Source organism: Montipora capricornis, chromosome 9 (assembly GCF_036669925.1).
Source record: "Montipora capricornis isolate CH-2021 chromosome 9, ASM3666992v2, whole genome shotgun sequence".
In the NCBI taxonomy this organism is placed as follows: domain Eukaryota; kingdom Metazoa; phylum Cnidaria; class Anthozoa; order Scleractinia; family Acroporidae; genus Montipora; species Montipora capricornis.
The window spans coordinates 17,903,238-17,919,283 of NC_090891.1; the positions used below are offsets into that span (position 1 = coordinate 17,903,238).

General features: G+C 39.0%; 1 protein-coding gene across 1 annotated transcript in view; it reads right to left on the reverse strand.

The window, feature by feature from the left end:
* Positions 1–12,190, reverse strand: part of LOC138016719 (GRB2-associated-binding protein 1-like) — a 15,579-nt gene extending 3,389 nt beyond the window's left edge. Inside the window, 5 exon segments of the mRNA XM_068863912.1 lie at positions 2,831–3,357; positions 4,722–5,595; positions 5,597–6,429; positions 7,052–7,325; positions 11,970–12,190. Coding sequence (XP_068720013.1) covers positions 2,831–3,357; positions 4,722–5,595; positions 5,597–6,429; positions 7,052–7,325; positions 11,970–12,056 — 2,595 coding nt within the window. The 5' untranslated portion in view covers positions 12,057–12,190.
* Between the last annotated feature and the right edge of the window lie 3,856 nt (positions 12,191–16,046).

Here is a 16,046-nt window from a genome sequence, read left to right on the forward strand (position 1 = left end):
CACTGATTACAATACCGTCTCCGTCAAGAGTTTTGGGTTTCGGATGATACTCATGGAAGTAAACAACGACTTCTATAATAGAGCTTAAGAGAAAACATAGAAACCACGTCCTAGGAAGGGCCGACATATTGCATGTCCTAAATGAAGACATCAATTTACCGCGTACCACAACGCTCACTAGCGATAGTCTTCATTAATTATCGCATATCTATGAAAGCAGTAAAACAGTAATTTTTCAATTGAAAAAATGTTTTTCCAAAATTATTGGGAGAGCTGAAGCGCTGATAACGCTATCCACCGGATAAATTCCTGTTCAGAGGATAAACACCAGCACAACCAATTGAGTTATCCAGTGGATAGTGATTTAATCCAGTGGATAGCTCAATCAACCCTTCGAACAACTGGGACTATGCCTATAGCACTATACAACCCTAAACCTCAAATACATCAAACAGACCTACATGTACATGCGTAGCTGACTTTAACATTTTTCTAGATCACTTAGACATGCTTCTTATTAATTTTCTGGATGCAATTCCCACGACAACAGAATGTTAAATATTTTCTTTTAACCAATCATTTCTGAGTACGCTCCAGGCCCCAGCTGGCCCAAAGTAAAATATATACTCCACATTAAACTGTAGCCCACTTCTATTAGGAATAAACAAAACATTAACTAAAATACTTGACGCTGCAAATCACTATACATTAATTATAAGGACGCAGGAAATGCCTTAAATTACAGTAAAACTCTATCTTGTCTCCAGCAAGTATGAATTCATTAGAATATAGAAGATATGGACGATCACTCTCCTTACTATTCAAATGTATCAAGGGAAATGAGCCTACCTTATTAAAGGAAATTGACGCGAATTCGGGAAATTCGCTTTCATTTTTGTAAGCGTTAATTTCCGCGTCATTAATTTAGTGGAGCGTTAATTTCCGCACCATTAATTAAGTAGAGCGTTAATTTCTGCTACGTTAATTTCCATTATTTTTGTCCCAATTTTTTTAATACACTCCGAACGTGTTTGACAACTTGGAAAGAGTTGCTTTTTATTTTGCGCACTATTTTCTCATAGTTTAAACAGTAAATCGTTTATAATATGTCTGCTTCTTCGTCATTGTCACTGTCAGAAACATACACATCTGCTTCTTGGATTTCGGCTAAGATAGATTTTTGGATCTTTGGATTTTTCGTCAACGTAACCTTTCTCGACGGAATATGAGACTTCCTCTGTTCTCTGTTTGAAAATTTCCAGACTCCTTGAATCACCCCACTGGATAACCACGCTTAACGGTGTTTCAAGGCCTCCTTGAACGAGTGGAGATCTCTTCGTCTTCACTGAAATAACGCCACACGTTTAAGGATGACATTTTCACAAACATTTGTGTTCAGTTGTCAACTGTTTGCGTTTTGGATAGTTTGGGTTTTTTTTTGCATTGTTTATCAGGGTGGAGATCCACCGGTATCGATGACGCTGAAAAGAACGCTCGAAATAGCGAGAATCGTTTGAGTTTTGGATTTTGTTAAGTTGTTTATAGTGTGTTACAATAAATTTGGTCCTGTTTGCCTCTACAAGTTCATTTTCTAGCGATCTTATTGTGGTCGCGTTTATTTCCTTAATTTGATTTTTAGCACCTCTTTCGCGTTAATTTCCTTTATTGGGAGGAACATTTTCCTTCACTACGCGTTAATTACCAATACCTTAATTAACACGAGCGTAAATTTCCTATAATAAGGTACCGGTAGTTACATTTCTAGATGTAATTTATTTGAGTATCGTGTTTTGCATTATATAGTAACTTAACAAGTGGAGATTGTAATTTTGTTCAACCTTCTTATAATAACCGATAATTATTTCACGTCTAAGGTTACACATCTATGGAACCAACTACCAAACAAATTTATATCAAAGAGCCACCTAATTTAAGTGAATTTCGCAAGAGTAGGAGACTTTTCATCTCTTGACTTTGGGGGCTTATGTGATTACTGTCAATCTTAATTTGATTTTCTTGATAATTGTTGTCTCATTACCACTATTGAGAGATGTCACAGTTTAGGCTTGGTGTGCATATAATTATATTTATCTTAAAACGGGGGTTCAAATTATTCCTTAATTTTGGCGCGAAAGTTCAACTTTAATGTATAATTACAATGTTGCCATGGCAACTTTTCCCACAGTGCCAAAATGGCGTCTTATGAGCGTAATTTGTCACCCATGGTATTAATAGCTAATCAAATGGTATACTCAAATTTCACTTGCGTTTCCCTCGCTTAAAGGCTCGCTCTGAAAAACAATAAGTTTCCCATTGCGTCCGGTGAGTGAATGGCCGAGTTGGAAAAAGCACAAAGCAAAATTATCAACCATTTTGATGATAATAACAGGCTTTTCCAAGAAGAACGACCGAGGAAGTCAACAGAAGCAACAAAGCAGTTCTCCCATCCTATGGTAATGCATACAAAAAGCAAATCCTGGTTGAAATTTTGCATTTTTTTCCCTTTCTTTTTTCTAGTCACATCGAGGCAGTTAGTGGTGGATAATCATATCTGTTAAACCTCTAAAATAACAGTTTACAGTTACGTCCTCCTGCACAAAAATACTCTGACTTTTTCAACCTCTTAAATTTACATGTACATTCACTTAGTGCATTGTGTGAAATAATGTACTGGTAGTCCTTTCCAGAAGGACTGTCAATGGAGCTTAATTAAATCAAGTAAAGCTATGATCCTAGCAGTTATGGACGCAATTTTAGCAATTGCGTAGAGAAGCCTGACGTTGGGAGCTCCTGTAAAGAAATACAATACATGACTTGTAAACATACTCACAGGAGCCATTGGGGTGTACACGTCTTCATTATCAGCTAAGGAAGATGATGAGGAAGAATTACTCCTTTCGCCAGAATGTCTTTTAATCTGTAGAGCTGACATGTCCTCATAGAATTGGTCATTATCTTCTGCCCTAGGGCACTCTTCTTTGCTATAACTGTAGCATCTTGTCATCTCTGATCTTGTTGGTGCCTCCATTGGAGTGTAATCAAATTCACCTGGAAATTCTATAGGACATTCTCTCATCTGATTTGAAAAACGTCCACTAAAAGAGTTCCCCGATAGTGTCTTCACTAAAGGCAGATTCTGTCGACGTGGAGGAGGACCGCCATAGTTTACATAGCTAGGTTCAGTCGGGGGAAGCGATATTCTTTTGTTCTTGCTCTTTCTGTCAACGGGTGGTGCCATGTTACAGTAACTATGGTCTCTTGCGGTTGTTGTCCTTGGTTTGGTAGCTCTGTTGACCTGTGGAGGGCGCTTTGTGGAACGATCCACCTCTGGAACTGTATTTGATTCACTCTCAAAACCTGGGAATAGAAAGTACAGCATACAGTATTTTGCCATTTATGCTTCGAGCAGGGTCCTTAAGGGTCCTTAACCCAGACCTTGGAAATGTGCTTACATCACCCAGAGAGACAGGCATAGCTCAGCTGCTTAGTGCACAGCCTTCTGAGCTGGAGATTGCCAGTTAGATCCCTGTCTTATTCCACTTCAAAGTCCGTTTCGACTTTCCTTTGATCCGTGTAGCTGTACTGATCGAGCTTTGATGAATACCCATAAAACAGAGCATCGACGGAGGAAGGAGGGTAAAAGATGTGCACCAAGGGCCACAAGCGTATCTGTTCACTGGCTGGTGTTACACGCTCGTAAAATAAGGACCTTTTTTTTATTTTTTAAATCATTAATCAACCAGTTGTAATCTACAACAGAGTTATAACAACATGTACCACCTACAGTATTGTCGAGATGTCAGGAGTCGGTGTACATGTATAATGCAAATTTCAATCAGGTCATCTGATTTATACATGACTCTCACCATGGGTTTCTTATTGGCAGTTTACCACTGGTGTGTCATGACTGGTCTTTGATATTGAATAACCATGCATTGCCAAGTAAATGTCTTTTTTTTTTTTTACTTTGCTCTTGAAAGCCTTCAATCCTGTCAATAATGACATCCTCTTGGTCATATTGAATAAATAAGAAGTCCATGGTTAGCCCTGCACAAATGACTTGTGGCAAAAGGAGAAGCCTCTGACAGTCCATGCAATACCTTGGTGTCCCATAAACTTACTCACTAGGACCATTGAACATTTGTTGTAGTTTATATATCATTCAATAATCTACCAGGCATTATAAGTGCTGAAAATTCCATACATGTAGCTAGCCCTGATTTCCTAATGATGGCAAAATGTGCTGAAGCATTCAATGATTCCACAGGGATTGTCAGAGTGCTTACATGAAGACTAAAATTAATTTCTGTTTTAGATTTTTGCCACTTTCTCTGTTACCTTGCTGTAATAATAGGCCACAAAATTATCCATCTTTTTGTGATTTAAATCATTATAGATGGTCACAATTCAATGGCAGAAGTGGTCCATCTCCTTCATTAACCAATAACAACCCAAGTGTCTCACTTCACTCAGACGAAAGGCTTACGCCCAAAACGTCAAGAATTATTTTGACAGCCACTGTGACTAATGTATCGACTAATTAATTATTTTGATAAAACCCAATTTTTGGGCTTTACTCTCCACAAACACGACACCACCGTTTGCAATTCTATAAAGTTCAAAGTAAGTCTTACACCTATGGGCCTTTTCACCAGAAGCGTTTAGATTTAATTATTGTACAAACTGTATGTATTTTAGATAGTGTTAGGCGACCTTCTTACCTGCATTATGGTATGATGGAGGTACATCATAGATATCATTTGATGTGCTTGGTGGTGTATTGTGAATGTCATCCGAGTGTCTTGGAGGCACATCATAGATATCTTCTTTCTTCGGAGGAACATCATAAATAGAATCACCTTCTTCCCAGCTGGGTGGCCTATCATAGACTTCTTTTAATTCAGCATCATCTGGAGAATCATCACTTAAAGATCCAGAGTCCCTGGAATTTGGGAGGGCTGGCAAGGGAGGATTGTATTTATCCTGCAGGCCATCATCACAATCAGACTTCAAAGAGCAAATGCTTGTGAATGAGGCATTCAGTCCTGAATCTGCACTCACTGGACGATTAGTGTTTGGGAGAGGGTCATATGGATCTTTAGCAGGTCGGTACGGTGAAGGCCTTTTGGGCACCCACTCATTATCACTGGGTGACTGTAAGTTTGGTGGGACAGCATAAGTGTCAGAAAAACATTGCTCATGTCCGTTACAACTTGCTCCTTCTTTTGCCCTCAAAGATGGTACTAAATCATAAGTGTCTCTTGCCCTGGGTGATGGCACAATGTCATAGGTTTCATGTGATGGTCTTGGTATTGGAACAACATCATAATTCTCTTGAGATGCAGGACTGTTACTGGGTTTTGAGGAAGGTTCTCTGCATACAGGAGGGACAATGTCATAGTTTTCCTCTGTTGATTCATTTCTAGCTTGAGGGGTATCGTATGCATTTTGAGCATCATATAATCTGTGTAAAGAGTCCCTCCTTGGTAAAATATCATAAAGTTCTTGGGGGTCTTTTTGTTGCAAACAGTTTGGTTTTGGTGCAACTGGCCTCGTAGGAGGAACAATATCATAATTTTCCTCGCATATAGGCTGGTTTCTTTGGCACAACATCGTAATTTTCATTTGAAGGCCCTGTTTGAATGGGGGCAACTGGTCTCTGGTTATGAGGAACAACATCGTAGTTTTCTTCTTCCACTACCCTTCCTGGTGGAAGAACATCATAAACACTCTCTCGTACTTTTAGTGCTGAGTGACTTGGTGGCAAAACATCATAATTTGGAGATGGGCCATTACTTGGTTTTGGAGCTATTGGTCGGTGTACAGGTGGAGCAATGTCAACGTCCTCTGCATCCAACACCTTTAGAGGAACATCATACAGACTTTGCCCATCCTGACTAGATGAAGACAATGGTCTGGGAGCAGGAACCAAGTCATAGACATCTTGTGATGATCTGTCACTTCCTTGAGAGACTGGGCGTGGATCAGGAACTGCATCATAGTCCTTAGAAAACAAGTGATTCCCTGCATTGCTCTTTGGTGATGGAAGATTGAACACTGAATTGTAAGGTCTTGGACTTGGGACATCATCATAATTTTCTGTCAGGTTTCCTGATAGACGGGCCTTACTTTGAGTCATTTGATTTCCACCAGAACACATGGCACTCCCAATCTGCTCGGATTGTCTACGCATCCTTTCCCTGTGATTCTGAGGAGCTTCTGCAGAGAAGGGGTCAGGAGGATCACTTGTTGCCCTTCGTTTGTTTTGTACATCCATGAAGTGCTTAGGAATGGAAAGTGGACAAGGCCCAGTTGGTGATGTCAAGCTTGATCCTGATGATGAAACGCGAGGCAGTTGTCGCGAGGCAATTGTCGGCTGAGGTTGTGCTGCAGGAACATGTTCATCCTGTGTTGCAGTGGAGTTTACATCTAAAAAACAGGAAAGTGCCTTGAATGCTAAGAATGTATGTTGGGCTAAATTATTCCATGAAACTCGCAATTTACTAAAAACACATTTCCATTTGTGTTTGATGCTAGATTTTTGCTCCATCTTTCTCTGAACCTTTAAGTCAATACCCTTAGTACTCATATAGTACACATTGGAACGTGACTGGCTAATACATGAACATATTGCTTGTAATCTTTAATTTATAACAGAAAGTTACGGAGAGCCCTCAATTATCACTGTCTGTCTTAAAAACAAAATTACATGTATGCATTAAAGGCTATGCCCCAAGCAAGCCAAGACTTAGTTCAGAAACCCCTGGGAAACATGACCAGCTCCAGAAACACCACAGAAGCACCAGTTAATGTGCATGTTATGTGTAACATGCTACTGCTTGCACAATTTTGCATAGACTGCTGGCTCCAGTTGTTCGAAGGGTGGATAGCGCTATCCACTGGATAAATCACTATGCAACGGATAACTCAATTGGTTTTGTTAGTGTTTATCTGCTGGATAGTGATTTATCCAGCTGATAATGCTACCCACCTTTTGAACAACCGAGGCCTGGTGATCGATTATTTATTTTTTTGATTTTATTACACTTACCATGAGAGTGTTGGTCTGTCCTTCTGAAACCACAAACTCCAATAAGTTTGTCAACCCATTCCTCCATCTCCCCTTGTGTTCCAGCCACAAGATAGTAAATTCTCTGGGGAGTGACAATACTGAATACAAACTCGAACCTTTCATGATTCAATTTTGCATCGACACATTTGCAATTAGCCAGCATTATCGGCTCCTTGACTGGTCTTTTTTCCCTTTCATTCTTGTAATAATATAGCAATTTGTTTGCATGCAAAACAAAATAACGTTTTGTCCACTGCAAGAGATAGGAGAGAACTTTATTAGAGACAAGAAAAAGCAATACATTGTACTATGTAAAACCATGAGTACTGTACATGTACAAAAGATTTGTTCTGTGTACAAATCTACAAAAGTCTGAAAAAAAGCACTCCTTGTTTCATGAATTCAAACAACTTCCATACCAGACAAGAGAAAAGATGCATGTACAGTGAAATCTCTATAAAGCCCCCCATTTAGCGGACACCCTCTACAGACATTATTTTTCGTCTGGTCCCGAAAAAAACATCTTATATTATTTTCTCTTAAGAACAAACTCTATTCAGTGGGCACCTCTATTAAGCAGGTGCAGACACCAAAATACATTTTATTTTTCTAATATTTCTATATAATTATTAAAAACCTCTATTAAGGGGACCCTTAAGCCAAAAAACAATAACTTATTTAATACAGCCTTGTTGACGAGAAAATTAATGTTGTTTGCGGACAACAAAAGAGCAAAAGCATTGTGTGTCAAAGAAGAGAAAGAGAAAGCTGCAGAAATTTAATCGACTTGAGAAGTGCTACAAACCACAGAAAAGGCTCGGGAATATGCAAGATCTAAAGGCAGTGAGAAGCTTTCAGTTCACTGGTCCTTTCAAAGTCAACAGATCTGCTGCAGGAAATGGTTCTTCAAAACCAGAAGCAAGCCAGTGTGTTTATAATTTCACTGGAAAATAATGTGACGACACGACTATCACAGTGACACTTAGAGAAAATGCAAAATATATTTATAAAACAATTAGGATAGTACGCACACTCTCATTGGTCAAAAGCTGTGTTTAAATGAGAGTATGTAAAAATGGCTGTGACATCATGCAAATTTTGATTGGTTATGTGTTGGGTTATGTGGCGGCCCTATGCCCCATTAGGGGCAATAAGGACTAATATATATATATATATATGTGTTGCTTTGATTGGCTAGTAGGAAATATGGGTATCAAGGAAATCTGTTTCAATAACGAAGTACAAAAAATTTCATTTTCCTTTCATTTGTCAAATATCTTTTGAAAAATATCTTATAAAAGCAATAGAGGACTTTCCTGTGTTTACATAGCCTCATCTGAACACTTAAGGGAGTTGGGAGAATTATTGACAGTTAGGCAAACCCTTGACTGCATCTCTGGTTTTCATAACTGTCTCGAATTCTCTCAACTCCCCTTTGTGTTTAGATGAGGCTATGTAAACACCGAAAAAGTCCTCTATTGCTTAAGTATAGTATCATACATCGCTGCTGTTTTGAAAACTGAGAAACATTAGATACATTTAAGTTGACCTCGAACCTAAACTCAGGAGAGCTGTTTAACAATCTGCAATGTTGTTTTTTGATTGGATAAAAAGCGTTTAATGTGCTAATAATTAACGAATATTAAGCAATTTATGCAGACCTCTATTAAGGGAACACTTGGCAAGGTCTCAAGGGTGTCCGCTTAATTGATTCCCCTGGAATCTGTAATTACCAAATACAAAAAAAAAAAAAAAAAAGATAATAAAAGCATCAGGCCATTTTGCTAAGAACTGAATTCCAAAGTGAACTGCAGCAGTAATCAACATGTAGTACATGTACATGTATGCATGCACTGAGAGCGCCTACACATATTTTTCCTCTTATCTTAACTTGCTCACTCAATAGGCCAGTTTCGTATTCTAACGGTTGGTCTGGATCTAGCATGAAATGGAGGCTAATGCAGGCAAATTAATTTGCATTGGAAAAGATTTGCCTGCATTAGCCTCCATTTCATGCTAGATCCAGTCCAGCCGTGCGAATTCGAAAATGGTCTATTACATAGGATAGTAGACTTCCAACTAACTAATAGCATTACTAACAGGTCGCCTACACCCCCTCCCCGCCCCCCCCCCCCAGCAGCCTTCACGCGCGATCTGCTACCTTAGCATGTGCCCGAATGCTGATTGGCTCAGTATAACTGGCGTTAAAGTAGGGGGCAGAGTTATTCCACAGACCGTGAACTGCACGTGAAATCTTCAAGTTCGATTTCCTAGGGGTTTATTTCGATGCCAAAATTACAACTTCTTGGACCTCCTGTCCTGACGGGTTTTAAGATACTGCTTCCAAATTTTTAGTTCTAACAGATGATTGTACTACCCCAAATAATGGTGTGAAGAATTTTCCGTTTGTCTTCGGAGACTGATTTTACGGCACTTTTTCTGCCCAAATTAAATATGAGATGAGAGTTTAAAACTTTATTTAAATAATTCAGTTTATTAGCTTTAATATGATACATGTATATGGTTTGAACCTATACGAAAAATAGGGGCGCAACAAATTCATTTTTCCGCAGACAACTCATTTTCCTTTACCGAGACCTTATTAATAAGTTATTTTAATTAATATTAAATTGCAGGGAGATCGGAGTATGTAGAAAGTAATCTCTTGCAGTTGAGAAGCAAAATACTCAAACATGCAAAAAATTCTATGAAGAGAAATCAGAAATTGTCAATTCCCCTCCGAATTTCCACAACCTCCTTACATGTACATTTCCTTGAAAGCATTTACATGTATATTAAAGCTACCCAAGGAATCAAATGTCACTGAGGTGGTTAGGTTGAAACTTAATCTTATGTTTTAGTCACAGTGTAAATTATGCTACCTCAGTGGAAATCTGATCTCACTTTATTCATTACAATCATTTTGGTTACACGTATACGGGTATATGATTTTAACTCCAAATTCAAATACATGAAGCATAAGTCAGTATTCAAGGACCAACAGGTGAGTGAAATTTGACAAAGTTATGACTGTTTATTCCAAATTGAACCAGGAAATTGAGAGGATATTTTATCGCTAAGTATTCCTTCTCCATAGATTGAATTGCCGTAAACAGATAATGTAACCAAATAAAAGTGATTTGTATGGTATTAGCATTTTTAAGATTGCTTCTCAACAGAGAAATTCTATTCTCATTCACCTGCACTGACAGTTCTTCAAATGTACCTTACCATCACTCATTTCTTTTGTTTTTAATTTCAGTGACACTGCTAAGAGTGTTTTAGCTTGAAATAGAATCAAAAATCAAATAGTAAAGTCTAGAGGGTAATGCTGTTAAGTTCAATACTAGGTCATTCGCACAATTGCAGTCGATTCTAAGAAAAATCCAAAAGATGGCCAAAAATTCACCCACGGCACCATCAAGAGATCACATTTGATTGGCTTTCTTGGGGTTAATATTAAATTTTAAATTATAATGCAATTTCAACTCTGATCATTTCAAAAATTTGACATTTACTGACATACATGTAACCACGGCCATTGCCAGAACTTTTTCCATGACTACAATCATAAGTGTCTCTTGCCCTGGGTGATGGCACAATGTCATAGGTACTACAATACAAGGATTATCCATGCTGCAATTATTGTATGTTTAAATTGCATACATGCAACTGTTTCTAGTTTGAGTACATGTAAGGTTGCAACAACTTGTTGGTATTGGTGCAATTATTAGTTTTATGTACAACAGAACAATAAAAATGCCCCAGTAACTATTTTACAAATAAGTCACTCTAAAACTACCAATGAAAGTAACCTCCATACACCTTAATCCAAAATGGCCGCTATTTTAGTATTCTTTTGTTTCCTTGCAAATTGGCCCTGGAGACCTGGGGTCCATGACCCCCCCCCCCCTCCCCCCTTGTAAGCCTTATATTCAGATGGCGAAAACGACACAATCTGGTGAGTACCCTCTGTTTGACACAGTGTGACTTACCCCCCCCCCCCCCCTTGAGAAATCGCGGCTACGCCCAGGGCTGCTTCAGCTGTTTGTATATATCTCAAGTCTGTGGTTAACCATCAGCCAAGAGGGCAAGTTGTCTGGATACATAATATACCTAAAAGCTGGGCAGTTTTAATTTCTTATTACCATGCATCCCAAATTGAAAGGCAGACTAGCAATTCTAGTCATCTAATTACCATTCGTGATCCTAATTAATTGTTTGATTTTCAAAAAAACTAGAGTGTGCTTTCTATGATTTAGAAATAGCAAATTGCCCTTTTCAGAGAAAAATAACTTTAAGTTATTTCTAGAGAGCAATTAACGAGATAATCATGCTGACTTCGAGCAACAATGGTAAGATTTCACAATGGTTCAAAGATAACTTTTAAAAGATGAACAGGATGGTGCGTTATTCAACAATTCATGTCATAACCCCGTGCTTGATCACTAACTTCGGAAGAATTTACATTGTATTAATGCTCAACCTGCGGAAGTCGTTGAAAAGCATGTTCGTGAAAGATAGTTTGCGGCCGATCTGCGTCAAAAGCATAAGATCTACAGCTCTATTCATCATTCCCAGCATTTGGAAATTGTGGCATTGCAAGATAAAATTAGTTTGGATGTCGGATCATCGCCCACAAAATTAAGACGTTGATGAAAACAATGGTATTCACATTAAGCTTGGATTTGTCCACCTCTCCGAAACAGAAAGGAAAATTTACTGCATTAATCCACATGTTATTAGTCCTAGTCGAATTCACCCAACTGTCTTAAGAGTTACTTGAAAACGTAAAGCAAAGCACCGTTTTGTGCAAAGAATCGCTCCACCGAACTTTCATTCCGATGCACGAGCGTACAATATACATACGTATACAACGGATTGCCATTTCACTTACCGAGCGAAGATTGCGTATCTTTGTTGCAGGAGGCGATTTAATAAGATATCCCGACATAACAACTTCGCCTTTCTCCATTTTTGTCATGAATATCGCTGGATTCCTTTACATCTGGTTGATTTAATGCATGAAACAAGGCATCTAAGTTACTCCGAACCACTTGAAATTTGCCTTCGCAACACGGAAGTCTGCATTATTCCAACGACTACTCTGATTGGTCAGTTTTGATCACATGACGATTCAGCGGAGGAAGAAATCGACACAGATCAAACACAGATCTCTTTTCCCAGAATTGGTTGCATATGAAGAGGTGTTGCTTTGTGATGAGGGTTGCTTAAGTGATGTCTTCTCGTTTTTTAGTTACAAAAAAAACATGTGCATCCGTACGTGGATCGGAAATCAAGTGAATTTTATGAATAGCTGGACTGGAACGTTACCACAGATTTTTGAACGCGGTGGGCGCATAACTTTTTTGATCAGTGTTTTATTGCGAACAGTCATCGCAGAAGAGATATGAACTTGAATGATTGCCAGTCGGAGTGAATTATTGCGACATATAAGCTACTCGGTTAAGAAGAATGATCTGAGATTCGCTTCGAACATTCCGATTGCGTCAAAAGAAACGCAGAGAAATCACTCATCGTTTTGCCCTTCGGGCCAAGGCAATTTAATCAAAGCTTGGAATTTACCATTTCTCTGTGATTTCGCCGAGATACAAAACATGGTGATGAAATATAGACAGTTGGCGAAAATCATGAAGTCTTCGTTTTTTTCTGTCGTGCTATATTTAACTTGGTAAATTTTGATTCTACATGTAAAGGTTCCTGTTTACGCATTCACTAAAACCGTTTCATTTTCTAATTACTGTCTTCCGAAAAGTATTGTTGCCGAAAGGATAAAAACATCCCTGAAAACCACTTTGGGCTTAGAGTTGAGAGTAAGTCCAGACATTTTCTATTGATTTACTTGGCTCCAGTTCGAATATTTTTCAGAGCCCCAACGTGAGTATTTTTCATGATTGCCTAAGCGCATGCGCATGCAATACGTTCTTGCCTCGGCGAAACCTTTCCTTCAAGTAACGTGTTCCTGTCGAGCTGAAAGCGCGCTGAAACTGTCTAACAATTGGCTGGCTGTACATAATGAGCTTTAACTCGTTGTCCTTAGATATTAGCGAGTGCACTTCACGTACGGCGAGGCTCAGTTGAGTGATATCAAGATTATAAAAACCCATTTCGCTGAGTATCATAAATGAACGAACTAAAGAACACATGACGAACAAAACGAATCAACCAGTCGCTCTCGATTTTTTCGAGCGTGTAAAGTTTCGTAGACATGATTAATCTAAGATACGTGTTTAGTTAGCCGTGATAAGAGCAAATAACTTCCTGGTGACCTCAAGAAAAAGATTGAAACTAAGGATGGAACATTTTATTCACCAGAATTTCGGATTTTGGAGTGCTGTGGCATGGTATTGTTGATGCAATATATTTTAGCCTTTTATTGTGCAATGAATTTAAAAATATAATTTTTCACGAAGGTCCGCGTGACATTCAGGAAGAATTCTCGTAAGCACTAGCGTCACTGATCTGGCCAAATCCACCTACGAGAAGTAGTAGATATCAAGCACTGAATGACTGGCGCCAAGGGAAACAGTGAGTTTTGTTTCCCCTCGACCCTAAATGTTCCTCGAGGCAAAGCCGAGGGGAAACGAATTAAAACTCACTATTCCCCGTGGGACCATTCATCAAGTGTTGTGTTACACCTCCTAACTCAAAATAGAACAATACACGGATTGTGACACGGAATTTGCCGCTGTTTCAAAGTTGCGCGAGTCTAAAGTTCAAGTCGTTGTTTCCCTAGGGAGTTAGTGAGTTTTGAATCATGACACGAGACACGTTCTGCTCCAATCGGAAAACGTATTTCAGTTGGGCGGCATAACAAAAGTGTTTGACAAACAAGATACTGAACGTTTATGGAGCCGTAGAGAGCGTAGCAATTACAGTTACATTAGTAATGAAATGGTATATGAAATGAATCATATATGAACTGCGGATATGAAATCAAGTGAAGCTATGATCTTCGCAGTTATGAGCGCAATTTTTGCAATTGCGTAGAGAAGCCTGAAAAATTCAGGACTTCAACGGGGTTTGAACCCTTGACCTCGCGAGTCCCGTGCGACGCTCTAACCAACTGAGCTATGAAGCCACTGACGTTTTTTGCTTAATTCGAACTCAGCAGGCCCGTAACCAGGATTTTAGGTGGGGGGGGGGGGGGGGGGTAACGAGGCCAAAGTGGACCAAACTACCGAAATGTATTTTTATTGTCTGACCCGTTTATTTAGAGAAGTAGCAATACATGAGAAATTTTAACGGCAAAGTACACGGTAGGAACTGAGTATTTTATCACAATTGCTGCTACTCTCGCAATCTGATTGGCTAATTTGCCGTTGTCGATAAGGGTCCATACCACACGCGTCAATGTGTCGCGCAATGCCTTTTCAGCTCGCGCCCTGAAAAAGAAAAAACATTCCTTTGACGTTCATATTGTGGTAAAAAACAAATCGAAATGTGGTTTAGCGTGGTCTGTATTCTTATCTACAGGGAATACGCTTCATTTCTCTTTTGCCAAACATTTTTTTTTCTTATTGTTTCTGCATCTCGAGCGAGTTTGCAAAAGTCATTGAAAGGAAAGTCTGACGCGTACAAGGAGGTTACTTCGGTCAAATCTAAATCCGGATTTTTGAGATTCATCAGTTCAGTGTTTTTTTGGAAAGGATTTGAAAAAAGTATTTTTGACAAGCGGTTTCCCATGCAAAAAATGATACACAACAGCTACCGTACGTGACAGTTCAGCCCAAATATTTTTCTCGCGCCATTTTTACCGTTCGATGGAAGACATGAATTAATAGGTCGAAAATAATTAGGTTTCCTGCAAATTTCACACCAGAAATTACACTAAAAGTTTCTTGACAGCAATAATATTGTTAGCACCTTCCCTACAGCGAAAAAAGCATGTTTTTCGTCATTTCTTTTTATCGATCGCTAAGGTATTTTTTTTACAAATGGCATTTTCATTTATGAATTTCTCCAAAAGAAACTTAACCACTATTTTTTGTTGTTTCTAAAATTTGCTCGCAACTCTGGGTTTGTTTGTTTGCGTTCATGGAAAATAATCCTTTTTCGGATTTTGCGTTTTTTTTTTTGACGCTGAAGAATCCATTGATTCGAGATCAGACATCCGTTTTTTGGATTTTCCCAAAAAAACACGCACCCTTAGTTAAGCTCGGTCATCTGTGCGCTGGTTTTAGTTTCCCAGTGAATACATTATTGCTTTTTACATTCTTCAATTTTGTTTAAATATCACTGTGAAGTTTAAAGTTCAGTTTAACCGATTGCACTCCTTATCAAAATGCTGACCTTTGGGGCCTGTGGGGGGAAGGGGGGGGGGGGGGGGGGGACGAACGCATCCCGTGCACCCCATCTCAGCGGATCTAGTTTACATCCAAATAAGAGCCTTGCTGTCCATCTTTAAACACTGACCAAAGAGGCTTGCCTGTGTCGAACTATTCAGTTTCTTTTCAATCTTGCCAACACTGAAGCAATAACTAGAGTTCCCCGTTCAATAGAAAGAGACAGTTTATGTTATTTATTCAGTTTTGCCTATTTAACGGATCGCCGAGACTTTTATATGAAAAGATGAGAACATGGCTTTGAAACTCACCATGTGTGGGAAAACACTCAATTTATATTAGGGTACCTGTTGCTTGCTTCAAGTCATGAGATTCTGTCAGAAAGAGGTTTGTTCCAATGATCGATAGAAATGAACTGTTCTGTGTGCAAGATTACGAAGTGGAGTCCTGGGGAGAGTGAGGATGGCAAAGTAGTCATCATCTTTGCCACCCGTGCCTGCAATCGTACTGATAGTTTAAGTCCATTTTAAGGTCATGCGGAGGATTTTTCGCCGGCTGCTCCGGTTTTTTCATCCGATCATCAAAATCGACTTCCTGCTGATAACATCTGGCTGGGGAGGTTTGCTCCTTTGAGCCTTCCTGAAAACCTCTTAAGCCCGGTTTCCAAA